At 52.4% G+C, this 22,024-nt stretch overlaps 7 protein-coding genes across 7 annotated transcripts; 4 read left to right on the top strand and 3 right to left on the bottom strand.

The window, feature by feature from the left end:
* Positions 1 to 164: 164 nt before the first annotated feature.
* Positions 165 to 3,048, top strand: QC762_0040140 (uncharacterized protein; the record flags this gene model as incomplete). Its single annotated transcript, XM_062883347.1, has 4 exons — positions 165 to 247; positions 309 to 1,825; positions 1,898 to 2,896; positions 2,956 to 3,048. The coding sequence occupies exons 2-4, from the start codon at positions 1,640 to 1,642 to the stop codon at positions 3,046 to 3,048; spliced, it is 1,278 nt and encodes a 425-aa protein (XP_062745856.1). The 5' UTR covers positions 165 to 247; positions 309 to 1,639.
* A 24-nt stretch (positions 3,049 to 3,072) lies between these two features.
* Positions 3,073 to 4,398, top strand: QC762_0040130 (uncharacterized protein; the record flags this gene model as incomplete). Its single annotated transcript, XM_062883346.1, has 2 exons — positions 3,073 to 3,485; positions 3,552 to 4,398. 2 exons carry the CDS (start codon positions 3,073 to 3,075, stop codon positions 4,294 to 4,296), a joined length of 1,158 nt encoding a protein of 385 aa, XP_062745855.1. The 3' UTR covers positions 4,297 to 4,398.
* A 146-nt stretch (positions 4,399 to 4,544) lies between these two features.
* On the bottom strand, positions 4,545 to 5,501 carry QC762_208080 (uncharacterized protein; the record flags this gene model as incomplete). The annotated part of the gene is made up of 1 exon (XM_062887715.1): positions 4,545 to 5,501. One exon carries the CDS (start codon positions 5,499 to 5,501, stop codon positions 4,545 to 4,547), a length of 957 nt encoding a protein of 318 aa, XP_062745854.1.
* A 2,092-nt stretch (positions 5,502 to 7,593) lies between these two features.
* QC762_208070 (uncharacterized protein) lies at positions 7,594 to 8,868 on the bottom strand. The gene is made up of 5 exons (XM_062887714.1): positions 8,501 to 8,868; positions 8,317 to 8,453; positions 8,165 to 8,266; positions 7,943 to 8,101; positions 7,594 to 7,896 (listed from the first exon to the last, which is right to left on the bottom strand). Exons 1-5 carry the CDS (start codon positions 8,569 to 8,571, stop codon positions 7,682 to 7,684), a joined length of 684 nt encoding a protein of 227 aa, XP_062745853.1. The 5' UTR covers positions 8,572 to 8,868; the 3' UTR covers positions 7,594 to 7,681.
* Positions 8,869 to 9,095: 227 nt separating this feature from the next.
* On the top strand, positions 9,096 to 13,699 carry QC762_208060 (uncharacterized protein). The gene is made up of 2 exons (XM_062887713.1): positions 9,096 to 12,914; positions 12,966 to 13,699. The coding sequence occupies exons 1-2, from the start codon at positions 9,235 to 9,237 to the stop codon at positions 13,624 to 13,626; spliced, it is 4,341 nt and encodes a 1,446-aa protein (XP_062745852.1). The 5' UTR covers positions 9,096 to 9,234; the 3' UTR covers positions 13,627 to 13,699.
* Positions 13,700 to 13,807: 108 nt separating this feature from the next.
* QC762_208010 (uncharacterized protein) lies at positions 13,808 to 14,539 on the bottom strand (the record flags this gene model as incomplete). Its single annotated transcript, XM_062887710.1, has 1 exon — positions 13,808 to 14,539. The coding sequence occupies one exon, from the start codon at positions 14,537 to 14,539 to the stop codon at positions 13,808 to 13,810; it is 732 nt and encodes a 243-aa protein (XP_062745851.1).
* A 661-nt stretch (positions 14,540 to 15,200) lies between these two features.
* On the top strand, positions 15,201 to 15,686 carry QC762_208020 (uncharacterized protein; the record flags this gene model as incomplete). Its single annotated transcript, XM_062887711.1, has 1 exon — positions 15,201 to 15,686. The coding sequence occupies one exon, from the start codon at positions 15,201 to 15,203 to the stop codon at positions 15,684 to 15,686; it is 486 nt and encodes a 161-aa protein (XP_062745850.1).
* Positions 15,687 to 22,024: the final 6,338 nt, after the last annotated feature.

Genomic DNA, 22,024 nt, shown 5'->3' with positions numbered 1-22,024 from the left:
GGCAGGTGCAGATTACAGCACGAGGGTTGGGGTTCGCCGCTGATAGAAGTGACTTTTAACTTTATGAAACGAGACCAATGAGATTTCAGCTCTTCCCTTCAGGCGCACGTCCAAACACACCATACTTTGCTCAGTCTTGGTGGGGGCCATCCTTAAATCTGGACTAAACTCCTCTTCCCATCTTCAATAATCCCAGCCGCAATGATGAACAAGTTCTTCCAGCGTGGTGTTCGGACCACTCATTGTGGTAAGCAAAGTACGCTTTCGCTATAGAAACATTCTCTAACATCTTGATGCAATCTATATAGTTCTATTCCGACACCAACACGGCTGTTCCCGTGCGAACTCTCCACTGTAGCACCTACTCCTTTCGAAAACCAAATTCCGTGCTGCTCATCTCACCGGCGTTTACAGTGGTGCAACAGCTAGTATAGTTAGCACGTACTTTGGTTTTTATGCATTTCTCGCCGATGCTGCTTGGAAGGAGACTTTGTCAGCGGATTGGAACGATTAGAAGATGTCCACCATCTTATGGCGGTCACAGTTGGACATATCACTCCAGTCTAAACCGAACCCGATCACCATTGTTTCCTCATTTTTAGCACTCCTCTACAAGGTCAGGTTCGCCCTTTTTTCACCGATATTCAGTCTTGCATTAGCGTTATCTGAATGAAGGAGGCTAGCCTGCAGATTGTTTGAGCATAGGGCTGGGGGGATGATCGGGGAGGATATTGCTATTAGCTTCATTCATGGTTTCAGGGAATGATGCTTAGGGAGTTTTCATGATTAGATATAGCGAAATACACAGCGCGGTGGCGGCTTGTGTATGATGCTGACATTGGCATTGTGTGCCTTCCTGTATGTGGTGCAAAATGGAAGGAGGATCACTGCACACCGCTAGCAAAGGCGGCCATCAGGTGTGACCTGGCGAAATGTCTCGCCCAAAAGTGGAGAAGAAGGCAGTCGAAAGTCGAGCCTGAAGATCGCCAACACCTGCCCAATACCACGGCCCAGCCTGACACTTAGACACGCACGAATTGCTTTTCCGGCCCACGCCAGCCGCCTTCCGAGCCCATGTCGCTGCTGCACGAAGGGGACGCCACCTTCGAACTCGTCGACGGTGCGTCCAGCCCCTCTGCCCTGCCAGTGGTCAGCCGGAAGCCCTAATCAATCCCGGCGGGGTTGAAGATGACGCTGGCTGCATGTTCAAGCAATAGGAGGCGTCGAAGGCGTGTGCGGGCGAGTGGGTGGCCATCAAATTTGCAATTATTTTGTTGCGTAAAGTCTTGGGAGGGGGGCGGATGTCTTCTCCATACAATTCTCGTTTCTCGGCCCCGGCCAGGTTTCCCCGCGTTTTAATCCTGCGTGGTCGTAGCTTGCGGTGTGTGTCTTCCCTCAGGAGATCTACCATGGCAGGTTTCTCCGTCTGACAAAAACTCCATCGACTGTTGCCTTTTGTTTTACTCCATACCGACAAGTTCCAAGAATCTCTAAACCCCTAAACCCCGTTGATGTCCACGGAGTCCACCGCTCTAGACATAAGCTGCCTAGCGACGTGCCCTAGACAGCCCCACTCCCAAGCACAAAACGCGCGATCCGACGGGCTTTGGTCAGTGATCCAAACAGCCGCTCTCCGGAGATGGCCCCGCCACCAACGACCTACCAACCCATCCAGCCCGCTTCTGCCAAACGAGAGAGGGACGGAGTTTCCTCCGGCCCACGTTCAGGGCCGTCGTCGATCTTCAGCGGGGGGAGCCGCCAGCAGACGAAACGCCTCAAGGCCGTCACCCAGGCCTGCCACACGTGTCGGCGTTTCAAAGCCAGAGTAAGCAACCTCCGTTATCACCGGGTACTTGAACAGCAGTGATCTGACCTTTGCTTCTTCTGCCGGCTCCAGTGTGACGGCGCGCGTCCGAGATGCGGAGGATGCGCTTCCAAGGACAAACCTTGCGGCTACGAGGGAGAGGAGGGCCAGTCCCTTCAGGCGGCTAAGCAAGCGCGCCTCGAAGCGCTTGAGAAACTGATGAGCGCGCTGCAGTACAAGTCCAGCGAGGAGGCCGAAGAGCTGCTACAGCGCATCCGTACCGGAGATGATCCCGCCGTCGTCCTCGGCGGTACCGATAGCGGCGGCGAATCTCAAAGCCCTCCGGCAGCCGTCGCTCCAAGCGTGACGGAATCCGGCTCTGGCTCTGGCTCCAGCAGGCTGTCCGGCCCCGTCACTTCCATTGCCGGCTCTCGGACAGGTTCCGTGGATTCACGGGCGCCGACATCTTCCTCCTCGACGTTGGTGGCTTTATCCGTGTCAGCAAGGCTACACGACCCGGTGAACTTGTATCTCGCTGCCTTCCCCAGTGCAAAAACAATGTGGGCTGGTGTCCAGAGCTTCTACAGCTCGAGCGGCAAACTGTTTCATGTCTTCACAGTCGAACAGGTCAATCAGCATCATAGGGCAGTGTTCGGTTTGGACAACCGCCCCAAGCTTGACGAACGGGTCTCTATTAGCTGCCTCGCCATCGTCGCAGCCATCGGTGTCCAATACAACCCCAATGAGTTCGAAAAAGGGACAGATGAACTTCTCTATTCTGCTGCTCGCCTGTTGTACACGGATGTCCTCGAGTTTGGGCCCCTGCTGGCCATCAAAGTCTGCACCTTGCTTGCCATGTACAATATCAACAACAAGGGGACTGTTGCTCTGGCATACATCGAGACAGGACTTACCATGTGCCACCGACAAAGCGACAGTGCTGGAGTCTGCAACGCCGACCACTTGACCGAGCAGGAATGGGTCGAGTTCAGAAAAACTTGGAGGACTTTGATGTTCTTCAACAGCTGGCTTGCCTCTACCCTTGGCTACATCTCCGGCGCTGATGACTCGGCTTTTGAGAAAGTGGTGCCAGTAAGACCATGGCCCCGGTCCCCTATATGCCGAATTCGCCATGCTGATGTAAAAAACAGCTTGCAGAGAACGAAGTCGACATTTACACAAAGGAACTTGGAGAGAGTAGGTCATCTATGCTTCCCACGACCATGATCCTGCCGCTTTACTGACAAGCCTCAGGGATTCAAACCGAAATGACCAAGATATCCTTACTCAAGGCAGGAATCTTGAAGAATCGTCTGGCTTACAAAGACATCACCACCGGCGGTATGGATGGTATCATCAAGCAGCTTGAGGCCTGGCACGGAAAGCTCCCATCCGATATGCAACTGACAAACCTGGGCAACTTCAACGTCTCACCGCATGCCCGTTGGTCCATTTACCATATTCATCTACTCTACCTTGGTGCTTTCATGCTGGTCTATCGCAGGCTAGCTGCCCAGACGATTCGGTCTATCAAGGCAGGGGACGAGAGTCTCCTAGACACCAATAATTCCACTGTTATCAAGCTGGTCAAATTGGGTGTGGAGGCAGGCAGGGACTCCGCTCGGATCCTTGGGCTCCTCTACGCTGATAGAGGCATTTTCAAGCGCTGCTGGCTGGTCATGTAAGTCATTAGCTGGTCGGCAATTATTTTCCTGCTTGTCATCATGCTGACCATCTGTCCGCACAGCTTCCAAACCCACACATCATGTGTCGTTATCCTGCACTCGGCCGCCCAGAAGATGCTTCATAAGCATCCCGAGTCATCGTGGACTGAGGACATGAACAGGGCCCGAGGCTGCCTGGATGTCCTTCGCTACTGCGGAACCATTGATCCCGTCGCCCTGCGCTTCCTTATCAGATTGTCCAGTATTTACGAAAAGCTCCTGGAATTCGGTGAAACATGCCGATCTGACAGACAACGGATTGAGGACTGGGTTCCTCCGCCACCCGACCTTGTGGAGGACCCGGCAGCCACCCCGGAGCCGGAGGTGTCTAGCAATACCTCTGAAAACCCCAGCGCCCCGTCGGAAAAGTGGGAATATCTGCTCCGCATCCCCAAGGACGCCGACCCTGACCTGGCCAAGCTATCCGTCTCACTTCTCTACGCGCTTTGCCGGCCCTGGGGAGACCCTAACGCTCGCGGTACCACCGAGCCCACCACCGTCACGCAGTCGTGCAAATCCGAGATGGCCGAGCGAGGTTTACCTTCGGAGAAACCCAATTTCTTCTCTAGCGATGTTGACTGGAGCCGCGAGGGGGCATCGGCTCCCTTCCGATGGGACACAAGAAGCATGGGTATTTGCGGCATCAGCAACAAGGTCACGTCCAAGATTGTTCCACCCAAGATGGGGCCAGAGGTGATGTTTTTGGGAAGCGAGGAGCCGAACGGGTGGTCACCGGCACATGATGTGGAGATTTATGAGGATGAATGAGAGAGGAGACAGAAAGAGAGCATTCAGAGCGGGCATTCTTTTTTTTCTTTTTTTTTGCATAAGCAGGGGAGTTGGAGCAGACTTTATTGGGGAAGAGCTTTGTTACAGACGAAGGGTTGCATGGTTTTGGGAGCTCAGGAGTTTCATTTGTCATTCCTTTAGTTTATGACTGATTTTCGAGCATGCGTACACGACATCTGCGTTTTATTCAATTCATCATCGACAACGCCCATTTTTGGGATCACTCATCAATCATCCACTGGCCTCTCCGAAGACGTCACCCCAGCTTTGATGTTGAACCTCCTCCCTCCTGGGAACCTCCCGGCCTTTTGTCTGATATCCCTCAACATCTCCGCTTGTTTGTCGTAGGAACAAAACTTGGCGACGATCCAGCAGAATATTTTCCACCTCCACTCGCCGTACCAGCCCCATTCTGGCGGGTACTCGAGGTTTCTCATGCCGGCGTATTCAAAGTATCGGGGGTAAAAGCCGCTTTCGTCCCAGTCCACCAGCCACAGTTTTGACGTCCCCGACTCGACGATGATATTCCTCGGGGCGAGGTCGTGGTGTGTAAACACCAACTCCTGCCCTCTCGCGTCCTGCTCCACCATCTCACAACTCTCTCTGTGCTCAGCCAGTGTTTTTCTCCTCTCCCGGCCATAACTCTGAAACCCGCACCAGAAATTGACGATTTGTCCCACCACCGCGGCAGAGGCATGCGATGGCACGCCATAAAACTCCTCCAGCCAGAAACTCCTGCATATCCCTGTCCCCAACGAGCCAGCCGTTGGTCGGGTTATCCTTCTCATTCTTTGGACTATTGTTCGCAGTTGGATGGCTAGTCGGATGGTGGTGAAGAGGGATAAGTCCGGCCAGCAACTTTCTAATGTCACGCCTTGTATCCGTGTCATTATGCACTCATAGGTGCCATCCTTTGCTTTGATGACGCGCTTCAACTCTGGGGCTCGGATGCCCAGCGCGTGGGCTTGTAGTATCGCCACTTCGACATCTTTCACGTGTGATAGTGTGGTGTAGAACTTAGTGATGTATCGGGAAGTGAGAAGCAATGTGTTATTCTCTATCGTGTCCGACTCGCGATGTTGGCGGGCTTTGGCGATGTATCGTGCCAGGTCCCTGTCGGACAAGATATCCACCGGGTCGTTTGAGTCGCATTCTTGTTCCGTTTCTGGTGGTGATGGCATCATTTTGTGTCTAATGCTGGTACGCAGGGGGTGTTGCTGACGTGGAGGAGGTAGCTAGAGTGGATTGTGGGCGGGTATGGCGGATCGGATGGAAAAAGGGAGAAACAGACGGTGAGGTTGGATTTGTGAGATTGAGTGAGTTTACTACCTACCTACAACGCAAGCGAGACGCTGTGAGCGTGGGATATGGACGATGGACCAGTGAGGTGTGAGTGTCACCACACCAAAAACCACCCACACCAACGATGCAGGGAGTGCTTTAATTGGACCCACATTGGTGGGCTTGGCCAATCAAAGGGGGAAAGCTTGCTGCGGTTGAGAGGCTTGGCTTTGGGCTGCTGCGGGTTGGGTGAGGTTTAGGACCTTCGCACGGGATTTATATGTGTATGAGGGGATGTTGATCATAGCCGTACTGCTCCACATCACAGACAATTCCGGTTGGCATTTGTAAGTGTCCTAGAACATGGCGTTAACCGCATTACTTGCTCTCTCTCCCACCCATGATTGAATGCCACTCGCATTCTCGTTCTTATCACCGACATCAACGTCAATGCGTCATGCCTGATATGGGCTCGGTCCTATGTGGGAATTCAAGCTGTAATAAAGGACTGAATCGACTGATAGAGAGAAATGAAAACAAGTCCGCTGGGTGGGAGCGGACTCCCCTAAATACACGTGGAAAGGGAAACCTTTACGGACAACCGGCCTCTGGAAAGGCCTCCGGGACAGCCACATCCCTAGACTCTTCGTATTGCCCTGTCCATCAAACCTTCAAACTACCCAGGCCATAGGCCTATAACAATACCCAACTTGCCAACCTCACAACAATGTTTCTTGCGGTGAGGACTACGATTTGGGCGAATGTGTGTCACAAGGATGGAATGCGGCCAAGAGTACTTACCACTCTCTGTTCTGGAGAGCATTGTCACCGGCAGCTTTTAAGATTTTTCTGAGCTTTCTGTGGCGCGAGGCTCGCCGTGACGACAACTCATAAACAGCCATTCCCAGGTTGCTGATTGCGAGCCCTACTGCGTGCGTGACTTGCAGGAAGTGGACCTACTGGACCAAGTCTCAAACTGAATTTTCGCACTGGAAAACTCTGTCATCTGGGGAACGTGTATAAAGAGATCACATCACCAGGTGCTGAAAGCCCTGTCCCCTCTTAGTTTTGCTCCCCGCCATCACCAACAAAACCAGTCCGCATCTAGGTATCATTCTTGATCTCCATTCCACCCTCCTCCCCCGCCGTTCACAATGGAGACTCCCACTCCCGACAACTCCCTCAGTCAATCTGGCAAGTCTTCATTCTCTAAAAGCAGCTCTTTGAATACCTCTAACATCACCCTAGAAACAAACGAAAGTGACAGCCCTGCATGGCAACCAGCCAGCCAGGTAGGAAGTCTCCAGAGAAACATTCTGTCAACTCAGCCTACCCGCCAAAACCTGGAATGGAAACACAATCCGGGGGCCGAGTTCGTCCGCCACATCGAACAAACCGTCAACGAAGAAAGCAACTGGCGCACAACATGGATCCTCGAAACAAATGAAACCATAACCCCAAGTTGGCCCACAATATGGGTGTCACCCAACAACTACCCACCCCGCCGCCCCATCTACCACCAGCGTCAATTGGACATATCCAGGTCCTCAGCCATTCCCTGGAAGAGGATGGCGACAGATTAATATCAGCGCCGAATGGCCCTGGTGCTACGAGCAGGTCATCCAATGGAACAGCAGCGGCACCTGGCAGGCAACATGGTGCTGGAAGTCAAAGATATGATAGCTATGAAGCGGGAAACGAACCGGGTGCGCAAGGAAGGGAAACGCAAGGAGGGGGGACGCGGGGCGAAACACGCCCCTCAACGCACGAAGCATATACCCTTCTTGCCCAAAGACTTGCCTCTCGGGCCTTTGGGGCCACTGGGATGGCAACAATGATTGTAATTTTAAGCATCAATGGCCAGGATAATCCAATGGTATGGCTGGGAGGTCGTCAAGAAAGGCTGAGGATTTGGAGGATTATGGGATACGTTGCCAGCTGCGGTCGCAAACAGGATAGGCAATGGGGAGGTCACTGACAGGAAAGGTATTTTCGGGGGACTGGTAGCTAAATTGATGGGTTGGGAAGTTACGCCGCTGGTGGGTTTGGGATCCCGACAGCTAGTTGAGGTGAAGCCAGTATGCTATGTCCTCTCTCCAGACAGGGCCAAGTTTCTCGACCCCTTGGCCCCCGAAAGAGCGTCGAGGTACTTCCCAGCGACATCCTCAAACGTCGACCCACCGATAGTTTTGCCAATAATAGTTCCGATCAACTCAGCTTGCGTGACAACACCGAGCCGGACGGAATCGTGCAGGAGGCCGAAAAAGTTGTGTTGAGTGACGCCACGACGGATGCGTTCTCGGAACGAGTTAGCTTGTGGCAACAATGACGCCGGGGCTCTTACTCCGCATGACTATATCTCTCCCCTTTCTCAACTTGATGTCATACTTCTTGAGCGAAGACGCGGGGTATTGGGTCGTAAGGCCAACGGGATGCCCGAGGGTCGTGATGTTGTAGTCGAGGCCGCCCTTCTCACTGACGAATTTGAAATACGTCGGTTCCTCTGAGGCTCAACAAGATTAGCCATGAGAAGTATCGATGGTAAGGATGGGCGATAATGACCGACCATTGTTTTCCTTGACTCGCTTGGGATTCTGCAACTCAAGATCAAGGCTCTCTGCGATGACATTGGCGGACTTCAACGTGTTTCGTATAATCTCGTCATCCTCTGGCCAGGTAAGTATCCTGTCACATACATGGGGTGTTGTTGGAGCTGACTGTAGATCAATAGACCATGCTCGAAGCGGGACACGCCCGAGTAACAGATCAGGAAGAACGAGTCCACGAAACCTATCAGCCGGACCTTTCCTGACCATCGTTCGCTATTGATGAGGATGTCCCAAGGGTGAATGTCGCTATGCTCTTGGTTAGTAAGTGTGTTGAAGACATGGAGAGACCTTACTAATCGCATTCGAGGGACTTCTGATCGATTGAGCGACCGAAGACCTCCAGGACACGGTGGTAAGAGGCCATTTTGGAAGACGGGCGTTGGCCGTGTTGCTCCAGCAGCGGCTGGCTTCAGGGCATCTGTTCCAATAAATCTGTCCCAGGCCCTCAGAACAACCCATCACATTGGAGAGACTGAATGGAATCTATCATTGGCTTGGGAACACCCTTTGGGCAACAAGCCGCCCGTCCCAAGGTGCCCGATATGAAGAAAATACGACAAATGTGGCTGTCCGGACTGAGCTGAAAACGACGGAGCACCAACCAGACTAGAATGATCGTCAAAACTGCATTAGAGATAGGTGCCCGAACCCCGCAGAAAGCACTGAGAAATGCTAAGGAACTGGGAGAAGCTCATCGTGGATTTGCTGCACGGCTGCCTTGGCACCCCAATCATAACTGAGGCAGGAGCACCTCTTAGGACGCCTTTGCAACTGCCCTCCAGCTAAGATACCCCTCTCTTTCTTTAGTGCAAGTCGGCCCGATGTGGGACAGATGATGCCCGACAAATTCATGGGGATGATGGGCTTCTTTCTTCATTTATGGCCAGAGTTAAGGCGTTGAAGTTGCTCCACGACCACGAGAGCAGGCAATTCTGTCATTGCTGTGACAAGCTTGGAATATACACGTTACCCAACCCACCGTTCTACACGCTTCATCGTCGCTGGAAACGAATCCAACCCGTCAAAAATGGCATCGACAACTACCTCCGCCGCCTTGGATGTCATCAGGGGGGCGATGCTGGATGCGGTCAAAGCAACCGAATTCACGCCGGAGGACCTCCAGAGAATTTTCAAGGAGCTGGGCGCCAGTCAGGAGAAGCTTAGAGCCATCATGAATGTGTGGTTCGGACCCAACGGCGGCTTCAGGCCTACCTTTGTTGAAGAAAAAGGTCACCCATTCTCTGGGCTTCAAGACGTGGAAATACTGACCACCTCGGACCTTCCTTCGGTTCAAACACCTGACCGCATGTTTGACCTTGAAACCGGCAACCTGGTCCATCGTCCAGCAATTGGGGAGCGAGGCCAGTACTGCATGCTCTCCCATCGGTGGAAGGGAGCAGAAGTCTCGCTCGGCGACATTACGCGGGCGCGTGGAAAGTACTTGGAGCGTGCTAAGGCCGGGCTACAAACAATGGGAACCGCATCTCAGAAGAGTGACGTGCAGATGTTGCTAGAACAGTGCCATCTCGACATCTCCGCGCAAGAGGCAGCAGTGAAGGAGCTGTATCTCGCCACACAGTCGTCGGGCACTTTAGAGACCTTCAGTCTGGCCAATCTGCTGGACCGGCGACTCAAGGGTAAAAGTGCCGAAGGCTACCTGAACTGGGCTAAGGGTGAGGAGCAAAAGAAAAGGGCCGAACTCAGGTTTGCCGAGATGGAGAGCAAGATCTTCAGCAACCTCATCAGCAGCACTCGCAGGGCCATAGACGATGCGGGCGGTGAACGCTTGCAGATGCCTCCTGTTGTTCAGGAGAAAAAAGAAGCTCTCGACAAGGCAAAGAAGCAGGTGGAGATTGCCGAGAAGCATTACACGGCCGCTGTTGGGGAGATCGACTACTTCAAGAACCATTTCATGCTCCGAGATGCTGTTGACGGGATTATACCGCTTTTGGAGAAGTGGAAATCCGCCATCAAGATTGACCGGAGTATCAAGAAGGCAGGCGAAATCTTCAAGACAAAGCTCTTTCGGCGACGCGAGAAGTGCTACTTGTGGAACGACACCTGTTGCATCAACAAGATGGATTTTGGCGAGCTGTCGCAGTCGCTTTCTCTCATGGGCGATTGGTACGCAGATGCCGAATTTACTCTTGTCCAGCTGGATAGCAAAGTGCTACAGGATGACGAGTGGGATGCTTCAAGCACCGATGCTGCACAGGACTGGCGTGAGTTCCAGAAGGAGCATGGTGAACAGCCAGAGCCCTATCTTAAGGATCTGCCCCTCCGGGAAAAGAGCACAGTTCAAGGATTCGAGCACATTGTGGATTGGAAACCAGAATGGTCAACCAGAGCATGGACTCTCCAAGAGCTCGTCATGAGCAAGACCACCTTCTACGTGAATGCGGACTGGGCCACTATCAGCCGTCCAGTTGAGAGCCTCGGTTACCTCTATCATCTCGTTCCTTTCATTGCTCTATACACGCAACGAGACAAACAGAACTTCTTCGCCTTGGGCGACGGCACTCTAACCGCTGAAGTTCTTCGAGACCTGCTGGCCGGCTACGTTCCTGATGAGATGAAGTACATTCATGAGTGGACCGAGAAAGAGCACACAAGTCCGCCGAACCGGGAAACGGGGGGTGCTGGTGACGTGATGAGCAAGGCAAAGATAGAGACTGCTCAGATCGAGAGGGCGCATCTCCTAATAATGCTGCTTCACAACCTGGGCGTCCAATTTCCAGGAGATCTGGCGATGGAGACAGCCACTTCACAGCTGGCGCATGTGGTATACAACGCAGCCGTGGACCTCGTCGAGGGCGGCGAGGATGATCCAAAAACTATCCTTCTCGCCCGTCTTACGCATCATGTGCTGAAGAAAAAGGTGGAGATTGGAGAAGAAGACGCTCTTAACGCCATCAACTTCGTGCTTCGATGTTTGGTTGACGAGACCCTACAGCTCGTCCTGGACGACAGGAAATACGTGGCCAAGTTCAGCAAAGTTGAGAAGCTGGGCGACTGGCAGGACGGGAAGAAGCGGTGTGGCTTTTCTGCAGAAAACGTACTCGAGGCCTCTGGATGTCGAAGGGCAACAGTCGCCATTGACCGCGCTTATGCTCTGATGGGCGTCCTGGGCGTGCGGTTTCCTACCTTTCCTGCAGAAGGCTATGCCACGGCACTGGCACGGCTGCTGGACCAGGTTATCATCACCCACAATGATGTCTCGGTTTTCAACTGGACTGGAATGGCCGCGGGGAGTCCCGTCCGCGGTCGTTCTTTATACCCATCTTCACAACAAGCTTATGGCAACCAAAAGGACCATGGCAAACATTACAACCTCCAGCTCTCTCAGGTTACTCAGGGCAAGATGGACGAGATCATGAAGACTTATGGCGAAACCATCTGCGTGCTGCGACGAGCTATTGATGCAGTCAAAGACAAGGATCAAAAGGACATTCCGTTTGACTGGATTGTTGGAGTTATTGGCGTGGTGCGGGGTTCCGACTTTCACCAGCTGAAGGAGCGTTTCATCAGTGTTGGAAAGGTCGTGGCTTATATTCTCAAGCATTGTGTGAAGAAGGTTGCTGAGAAGAGAGCGGTACCTGGAGAAGCCCCGGCCAGTGGCGGTGATGGTACCGTCCTTGAGCGCAGGGGCACAGGGCTAACAGGAGGGCTCACCAAAGGCTTCTCATTTTCATCTCTTCCTAACCCAACAATGTCGCTGCCGAGCCCATCGCTGTCGCTCCCGAGTCCGTCGCTGTCAATGTCGGGATTCAAGATCGGCATAGGAGGTTCAAAGAAGGAGGAGCCAGTTGTGGAGTCGCCCAAGAAAGCCTCCAGGCTCTCTTCGTTCACGAAGAAGTCTTCTTCTTTTGGTATCGGCAGAGCGACACCGGATCCGGCTGCTGAGTCTGCCCCATCGCCAATTGTTGAAGCCCCTCCACCGGTACCACCAACACCTCAGGCCCTCACAAACGAGAATGTCTTGTCAGATGGCCCGTCAAGGCCAGAGTGGGTGCCCTATGACTCTGAGGTCAAGGGGCACCTCGAGTATCTCTCTGCGTCGGTGGAAGACATACAAGAACGAAATCTTCAACCAAAGGAATTGCCGAAGACCATTCTCGATGTTGACCACAAGTCAGTCCTTGCCGAGCTGGATCAGCACTCGAAGAAGGCCGATGTCAAGACTCGCCTCGGCTTCGGTTTCGACTTTGACGAGAGTAGCACGATTTGCCCGAACCCCATCATCGTCAACAACTCGGGAATAGAAAGTCTATTCGATATTCAACGAGTCATTGTCACCTTCTTGGATTGCGATCGGCTTCGAGCCCGGATTGCCAAGGCTGTGACACCGAAGGACAGGATTTCGGGTTGGTGCTCGATCAGTACCGGATTTGCCAGAGTGATTTCGGGCTTCTCGTGTGAGAAGAGGCTGTTGGAGCAGGAGCTGAATGCGGTGGAGGGGATTGAAAGCCGGGTGTTGAAGGAGCAACACAAGGGCAAGGCGGAGAAGAGGTCGGCTCAGATAGGAGCTGAGGTGGTGGCATCTTCAATCAGCCCCGCAAATGGCGGGGAGACGTTGGAAAGGGGACAAGAGAAAAAGAAGGGCGACAGTTTGGTTGATATTGACAAGGAAACGGACGAGGAACGGTTGGTCAGTAGAATGATCGAGTTCATTCAGGAGCCGCAACTGGAGTTGGTGGCAGGAGAATGGTAAGTCACCCTACAAGGGGCCAACACGAGAAAAGCTAACAAATATGTCAGGGTGCTCGCTCGCTTCTCAGGAGTGCCGGGTGCCAAGTGGTTTCTTTGCCATCTCGAGCTGGGCTCCGCTCGCGGCAAATTCTATGGACACCGCATCCCCACCGGTGAGATTGATTTTACCAACTCTACGCCAGAGCCCGGTTTAGTGAAAGCTTGGCAAGTCTACATGGAGCGCAAGAAGAGCAAGATGTGCCACCTTCTTGAGCGCTATCTTAAGAGCCGGGAGAACGCAAAACATGGAGAGGCCAAGCTCAAGCAGGCGAAGAAGACTCTCGCCGACGTAGCTGCTGGGGTTATGCCAGAGGGACACAGTATGGACGACGACGACGAAGAAGGGACTGTCGTCGACAAAGACAGCGAGTCTGAAGATGAGGAATCAACTCTCTTCGATGCTGATGAAAAGGACGAGGAAGGTGGTACGTCATGGAGAAAGTTCAAGGAACAGAGCAAGGAGGCCGCCAGGGAGCTGGGAGAGTTCACGGTGTTTTTGGCGCAAGAGAAGTTTTGGTTGTGGAGGGCAGAGAGGCTTGAGCGAAAATTGAGCACGGCGGTGTTGAAGAGAACACCGGCAATCCTAAGGACGGCTGTGGAGAATGTGAGTGACAACAAGGGGTTGTTGCCGGGGATGTATCATTCCGCTGTGGGGGTGCATATGTTTTAGTAGGGGATCAGGTCAAGGTGAAGAGGCAGGATTTTGTCTTGGATACTTCTCTAGCTTTATCTGGTGTACATTTCCTTCTAATTGTTTGGCAGAGCTACGGACAAATACACGTCCATAAGAAATACTTCTTAACCATTGCATCCTCCCACCACGCCAGCCTTTACCGATTCAGCCACCTTCTTCAACTGTCACTATACGGATCAAACTTCTCATTGTTCTTCGCATCAGCCGGAATAGCCTTGTTCAGAGCATCGCCAAACCGGTCCCTCTTCAAATCCATATGAGCTCTCCCCCAATTATGATTCAGCAGCCTCCTATTGAACTCGCACGGCATCTTCTCGAGCGCAATCAGCGGCGCCTGCGACCACTTCTTGGTCTCATTTTCAGGAGGGTCATCCTTCTTCTCTGCCCTCCTCCACGAATGCGTAGTCCACCCACGGTGAGAAACAAACTTGGGGTGAGTCCCGTCAAACAGCACCCCCGATCGGTGAGCAGTGGTGTAGTTTCCATGGGCTGACCAGGACACAAAGAAGATTTCGTTGTGGAGAGCCCACACGATAATGTGCTCCCAGTCGTGCGTGTGTGAACCGCCGAGGAAGCCTTCGTCCTTTTCGAAGTAGTACCCGTAGAGGTAGGCGCACCAGTAGTGGTTGCAGCGGGTGCGGACGTAGGTTTGGGAGCGGGCGAGGCGGCCTTTGCGGCAGTTGCCATTCTTGAAGGGGACGAGGCCTTCGTTGAGGGTGTAGCCGTCTCTGTCGATGGCGGCGGTGGGGTCGCAGGCGTCGGTGTCGGCGTCGACGTAGGGTTGGAAGTCGATGGCGCGCTGGTCCGCGTTGGGTGGTAGGGGGTTGAGGAGGTTTGCGCCTGCGAGGGCGAAAGCTCCGAACAGGAGGCCGATGATGGAGGGTTTCATGTTGAGAGGATATGTCTGAAGTTACAGAGACAATGAGAGGTGTGACGAGAAGGATACTAAGATTTGTGTGAGTGAAACTGATATCTTTTATACATCAACTGGCTTTAACATGATTGTATGCAATTTGCTGAGCTACCTTATCTTCGCATATCCCTTTCCCATCGCCTATGTCCGTGTCAACATGCCATCTAGCATAGTGGAACCGATGCTACAGCTGCTTAGCCACCCGAAGGATTTGCCCGACGATAACCGTGGTTGGTCGAGATCATAACTCAGAGCTCGCTTGTACTCAGCGCTGCATTGTTGTCAGTTCATGATTGTTGCAGCAGCGAATGGGGGATAAGGGGCGGAGTTGATTTGCTGACATCGCCGAAAGCACGCATGCTTACCTCGGTTTACTCTGGACCTTTGTTATCTTTTTGACAGCGGATATCGTCAAAAGAGATGTTTACACCCGAGAAAGAATAAGCCATGAGATATACCTATTCATACAGGCTGAAGGTGTATATATCAGCAACACCTCTTTCCGCTTAACAGCGTCAAGATCGTTGCGAGCCAACAAGTTTTCACACTCTTCCTACGACTCAACCCCAACAACAACCTAGGACCCTCATCTACCCCATCACGCTTATTTCAAATCAAACACATTCACACAATCACAATGAACCTCTCCCAAATCACCCTCCTCCTTCTCTCCCTCCCCCTGACCCTCACCCAGCGCACCCCCGAAGAAAACCTCATCCTCGCCGACTGCGGCATCGGCCTGGGCCACAACGGCGGCTCCACCTCCCGAGAGATGATCTACTACTCCGGCCCCGTCTGGACTGGCAACGGACTCGACACCTATCGCCCAAAGATGATGGTCAACGTCCCCTGGACCGGGGCCTACCCCTGGGGTCAAAAGGGAGGCGTCTCCGCCACCATGCCCAACGGGGATGTGTTCACAGTGCACATCAACCCCAACATCAAGGACCCAAATGCCGCGGGTGACGCGTGGCATAAATACGAGCTGGAAAAGCCCCTGAAGTGCTACTCGTATCACTATGACAAGGTTTACCGGCTGGATGATGGGAAGTGGTGCTCAAGTGCGTATGTTTGTAATCATTTGGGAAGGCCGTATGTGCCTCCCAAGTGTGATGCGCTGTGAAGGGGGATTACTAAACTTATTTGGTGTGGAGAGGGCGTTGTTGTAAGAACAGTACCCAAGTACTTTGAGGAGAATGATAAACAAATAACAATTCTATTTATTTCTTCGCAATACCGCTGCTGATCATACGTGCGCTGCTAATCGTTACCTACGCAATTGAATATCTCACCTCTATCTCCTTCCTACATGAGAGTAATGCCACCTCAGAAAACGAGGTGATTCCTCCCTCTCAGGCTCCTCTTCCTCCTTTCACACAGGTGGTGCATCTGCCATTTCCACATCCGAGTCCTCCATTCCCACGTCTGGGTTCCCCCGCTTCACATTCCCCTCCTTCCTTTTCGCATCTCCTTCCTCCTTTTTCACAGGCTCTTCCGGTTCAGGAGAAAGGTTGCACAGGCTCTCCCAACCTGGTTCTAACAACTGTTTTGCCTCATACGGGTCGTCTTTCGCGTCACGCAGGTCGTCTTTAGGCTTCACTTTGAGATTCCCACGCCGCTCCTCAAGACGTGCGACTGCATGCCATCCTTCCTCCTCTGAGTCCTCTCTCACATTCTTTTTGCCATACTGCTTCTCTAGACGACGGTTGAAAGCTCTGAACCTGCCCCTTGTATCCGCAATTATCTGCTCTTGTAGCGTTGGAACTCCCGCTGTAGGTGCGATCGCGTTGTTCTGTTGCGCTTGTGGTTGCGGTAGGGCTACCGGTCTGTGTTTGCACCTCTTCTCGTGATCATGTCGATATGAATCGGTGAAGAAAACTCCTGGACGAGTGGAATATTCGCAACCGCGCCAGCGGCAGGAAAAACGTTCACACATGTGCTCGTCAAGCGTGAGTGGTCCAATATGTTTGCTATAACGTGACAACTGCGATGAGTGGTACAGTAAGTTTGATGAAAGAGAGAGGTCCGTTTCGCATAGAAAGATGTACACAGATCTTTTGATGTAATGCTGCAAAACAAGCGATGAGACTATTGATAAGAAACTGCCATATAAATCCTCGACGAATCCCCAGAGTCGCAAGAAGAGGGGGTTGATGAAAACGACATGTGCAAAGTCACGAAAAGGAAAGTGCTAACAAGGCCTCCTGGACTTTCCCAGATTTTAACCAGAATCATATTTGGCGATGGGCTTCCCGGTTTCCCATGTGCAGCTGTGTGGAATTAGACCTCTCAAATAGGCCATACCACCACCTACACCTGGAGTTCTTGGGATGCGCAAGGCTGTCCCTGCCTGTGCACCAAACCGCCCACAGGGCCAATCCCCAGTCAACAGGTCAGGTGGTGACAAACTCCAAACAAGTCGAACCTTCCTTCAACTATTCATCATCCAACTCCCAGATTCGACACTCGAACTCCTCCAACCTTGCTCTTTCCTCCCGACACTCCCTCTCCCTCTCTTCAAGAGCTGCCAGCCGCCTCCTGTGCTCTTGCTTCCAATCCTCCACTTTTGCCTTCTACTTCGAAATGCTGCGGCTGACCACCTCACTTGAGCCCCCACGTGATATCAATGCTCCAAGTGACTCAGAGGAGGCACCTGACTTACCAGATGAGGCCCTTGCGAGGTGAAGCTTGCAGTTGAGAAGATGCCGTTCGAGCCCATCTTTACGATCAAATGCTGATCTTTTACCCACGCGCTTGCAATTGGGGTATGGGCACTCGAAACTCTTTGCTGTGGGAGAAGGCTTGTGTCTGTTTTCCATGTGTCTCTTCAGAGTCGACCGCCGAGGGAAGAGTTTGTTGGCTTGGGGGCACCCTGGGACAAGACACACGAGACTCTGTTCTTCGGTATATCTAAAGTACATGGTTAATGGCGCGTTGATGGACGGTAGATGGTAACTTACAATGTAGGTGCATTTGAAAGGATCTCGTTGCCTGCTCCAGCAGAAGCCAAGGTTACAGGATGGTCTTCCCCTAGCTCTTCGATCTGGGACAACACAGACACCGGGTTCTTGTGGCCTTCAAGTTGATCCGCTGCTGAAGGGTCAATACTTTGTTGAACGCTCTTTGTGCAATTGCAGACAAATTTGAGGGCTGCCTCTCGGAAAATACAAGTTGAAAACCGAAGTTCTCTATAATCCAGTCTATCGCGGGACTGACTCCAGAAGGTTGGACAGACATATTCATTATCTGCGTTTGTAGTGGTTGAAGGCTGGATTGCGCTTCGTAGACACGACCAGGCTGCGATTCCCCCAACAATTTGATAATGTCGAGTTCGTTTGAATCAAGTACTGTTGAGAATCATGATCAGCTTACCTTCGAGTTTGGAATAATGATTACTCAGGTAGTCAGTCTCTAAAAACCTTTTTGTCCCATCCAAGAGCGGTTAGCCCAGAATCAGGCTCGCTTCACCCTCGGCTCACCTTCGACTCACCTTTAGCTCACCACCGCTCACTCTACGCCCACCATTCTACAGAAATGCCAACTTTACGCGACGCTCTCATAGTCCAAATTTGGAGCCTCCCTCTCTTACGGGGACGAAAATGGTGCTGGATAGAGAGGGTCCCGTTTTTAGGCCCCCTAAACCACTCTTCCATTAAAACAGGGACCAAGAAATCGGCTCGCTAGTGTATTTGCTCTCCACTTTAGGGGACTCTGGGTCGTACCTATTTTAATATGAAAAAATCCGTCACTTTCTACCTGTCTACTGTACGACTTTTCTTCTTCCAGTTCTGGCTACATAAAGAGGCCATTCCATCTGTCTTATCACCTACCACACGACTTCTCTCTTATCCCTCCGTATCTATATTACTGCCGTAAAACTTTTTTTTATATACTTTATCGTTATCAGCTTTACATTTTCGCTACATTAGCTCTTTACTGTGCCTTCTACAATGCCGAGAAAGAAGAGCCCTTAAGAGTACTTTCGCCGGGGAAAAGACAGGGGCTTAGAAAATTGCACAGAGGAAATAGACGGCTCTAGTGTCACGGTTTTGGCATAAAGTTGGGGAATAGGCGAACCAATAAGAGCTGGACCGGGAACTGAGGCAGGACTCATGGTCCACAGTCTAGAAGGAACCAATGGGAGTTGGACCGGGGACCGCGGCGGGACTCACGGTCCAAGGTCCAGGAGAAGCCAATGAGGTGAGGACCGAGGACCGTCTGGAGGTCAACGGTCCACGGTCCCGAGATCTATATATACGGAGGAACTGGCTGGTGTAGATAGACAGTTCCGCAGTATGCAATAAAAGTTACATTCGTTGGTATCAAGACTATTGTGATTGAGACAAGCCATTGTTGTGCACTGCTTAGCTGTACCGGACCAAGATTATCTAGAAGCGCCTTCGACTAGGATCCCTTCAGAGGTTCTGGATAGGGGTTCGTCACACTAATGCTCGTAGCAGCGGAGCTCGAGACAAAGGTGTAAGATAGTCCGCAATCTTATCTGTTAGCTCACTAGGTAAAGTAGAGACCGAAGTCAGTGTCCAAAATTTTAATGTCGGAAAAAATCTTAGCACTGACTATGTTTCGAAGGGTGGGCCTTACACACTGTGCTCTCCCGTTGGCTATGTACCAGCTGGGGACAGTCAAAAAAAGGCCGGACTAAACCCTTACCGCTAAGCCTAAATCGTATCAGCCCTTTTCGGCGCTTACCTACCAAGTGCCTCAACTGGAGACTAGGCTATCCCGGCTCGCCCTAGCTAGGGGTTCCGTGAGCGACAAAACAGCGAAATTTTAACCTTCTCTGAGACCATATCCTTGTGGTACTGTACAGTGAGAAACGCGGTGGCATTGTTGGACAGCGTAGCCGGAGAAGCCGTGGTGGTAGATCTCTTCGCAGAGGGGGCAGCGAGCGTACACGCTGCTGTTATCCACCACCGTACCTTTGCCTGGAGCAGGTTATCGGTGACAGAGACATGGCTTCAGTGTCCGGCAGCTGCCACCTCTCTCAACATCCTGATCACCATGACGACAGCGATCTAGCGAGTGACGGAGAACGCCATCCTCTCCTTCCGGAGACAACACAGCAGCAGAGCCACCTGGCTCTGGCGACAGAAGCTTCGCCGGTGAAGCCTGCGGGGATCCTCCACACCCCCGGCACTGGGGCGACGCGTGGGAAGCATGTGTCGTTTGGCCACGACGTGAAGCAAGGCTCTGGAACAACGAGGGCTAGTGTCACAAAATTGCCCGACGAGGAGCAGGTCGACCTTCAGCAGAACACCGATCGTTGTCGACGGCAGCGTCGTTGCGATACTGACGGCAAGGAGGACTGCTTTCCTATTGTGGGAAGTGACGCCAACCAAGGCAAAGATGGGGATGTCATTCAGCCACCACGAGGGAAGCGCCGCAAGGTAAACACAGCGCCCATGAGACAGGCACGTCTTCGCACCGACTCCCTATCGCTATAGGCTCAACCACCACCACCAACCCAAGGTCCAAAGCGCCGCCAAAGCTAGCGTAGAATTTCCAAGCTGCAATCTTTAGGGGCGTCCGCTTTGGAAGAGGACACACTTGAGGCCGCTTTCGTAAGCTTTGAGGAATCCTTGTACGAATCATAGGCAACATGACCGCGTACCAGAAAAGCCGCGGCGTAAGTCACCAGGAGGGAGGATTTCCTCGACGGCGCGTGCCCTCCCTTCAAGAGTTGCCCCCACGACTGAGAAGGTTCAAGGCGAGTATTTTACCGTCGAGGAGATTTTAAGTGGCGACAGGGAGAAAAGGGACTGGAGTACCTGGTCAAGTAGGTAGGGTATTGGAAGAAGCACAATTCTTAGGAACCCACTGCGCATTTCGAGGAATGTCCTGAGGTACTGGAGGAATTCCACCAGAAGGTGGGATTGTCCACGGCTCTTTTGTATATTCCGAGCCGAACTCTACGCGGGGCGCCTTATGGTCTTCAGTGGATGAAATAGAGCAGATATTCATGCGTGCTTCACGTGGCGTTTACACATAAGGTTGGGCCGAATACGTACTCTTGAGCGGGAGCGGAGCTGATAGATCGATCTCTTCACGCAGAGGAACTGCACAACGTTGTCGCGGGTGATCCCGTGACCACTTTGGTCTCCCACACCCGAGTTTTCCATCCTCTCAATGCTTAGCAACCAACACCAAGCAAAGCAATCCACCCACAGGTGACATTTTACTCCTGTGTGTGGCCCCATAGAAGCCCGCTTTCACCTTCCAGTTTGCCGGGGGTACTGGGACAACATCTCTTCCGGGTCCGTATCCGAGCACAGTCTCACTATCGCCCTATTACAGTCGATTGTATCGACAACGCCGGCAAACCATGATCCTGGAACTCCTACACTCGAAAATATACTCGGGCAACCGGCAACTGCACTCCTCGCAGTGATGGGCGCCTCGGCGAACGGTATATTCTGACCGCGCAGAGAAAATAACCTTGACGCGCTTAAGAGAGCTGCTGTCATCATCGACCTAACCAACGAGTGACCGTGCCGGCAAGCGGCACGCTAAATGAAGCCTGGAGGACTCTGCTGTACTTTTGTGTAGAAAATGTTGGTAGGAGAGTGGGTTTGTTATATAGGATTTGAATGCCAACCTCTCTACTATTTGGCTCGCTGATAAATCTTTAACCCAGCACCACTGAGAGGGGCCCCAGAGGTATCAACACACTTGACGGGTGAAGGTTCGGTGAAGCCAAAGGGTTTACAACAAGTGCACAAGCAATTGTCCCAACAGTAGGTGTAGCTGACTGCTTGCATTGCTTACTGGAGAACTCTCAGAGTCCTCCAGAACGAGTGACTATATAGCTATCTAATAATCGATAGGTACCTTGCACCTTGATCTGTGGCGATCTGTGATGCTTGGCACCAGATCACTGAGATCACAGAGCATCTTCCCATTGGTCAGGACCTGCAGCCCTCAGCATGCCCTGCCTGCGTGTTGTCCGGGGCGTTCCGAGCCCCACGCCTTCATGCATGTCACGGGGCTTGTTGGCTTAATTTGTGACACTCGCTAGTCTTTGATCCGAAGTGAAGCCGGTTGAAAAGTTAGGCAGACAACACTGCTATTGGAATAAACGGGGGCCCATTTGGTGGATTAATTCAGGGATGTGACCGCCATACCCAATGGGGTAAACTGGTCGGACTATCTTGCCGGAAAATCCTGCTCAAAATACAGGGTCAAAGGATGGCCCAGGTCCCTCGGTTCCTTCCAGTTACACACACATCAGTCAGTCAGACAGCCAATTCAGCCTGCGTTCAGTGCCTTCAATTGATGCCCGTGCCGGTCATGATCTATGTCTATTCGAGCCTGTAACTGTTGCCAATCCAACAACTGCCTGACTCCAAAAAGGGCTTGTGCGAGATCACGGGAGAAGCGGACGAATCGTATGTACGGATTATTTAGCGTGCCAAGGCCCTTTAGGCTCAGTGCCTCCGGGCG

The sequence above is a fragment of the Podospora pseudocomata genome, assembly GCF_035222375.1.
Source record: "Podospora pseudocomata strain CBS 415.72m chromosome 2 map unlocalized CBS415.72m_2.2, whole genome shotgun sequence".
Taxonomy (NCBI): domain Eukaryota; kingdom Fungi; phylum Ascomycota; class Sordariomycetes; order Sordariales; family Podosporaceae; genus Podospora; species Podospora pseudocomata.
Note: the sequence above shows the minus strand (reverse complement) of the source record. Positions and strands in the feature narration are given on the sequence as shown.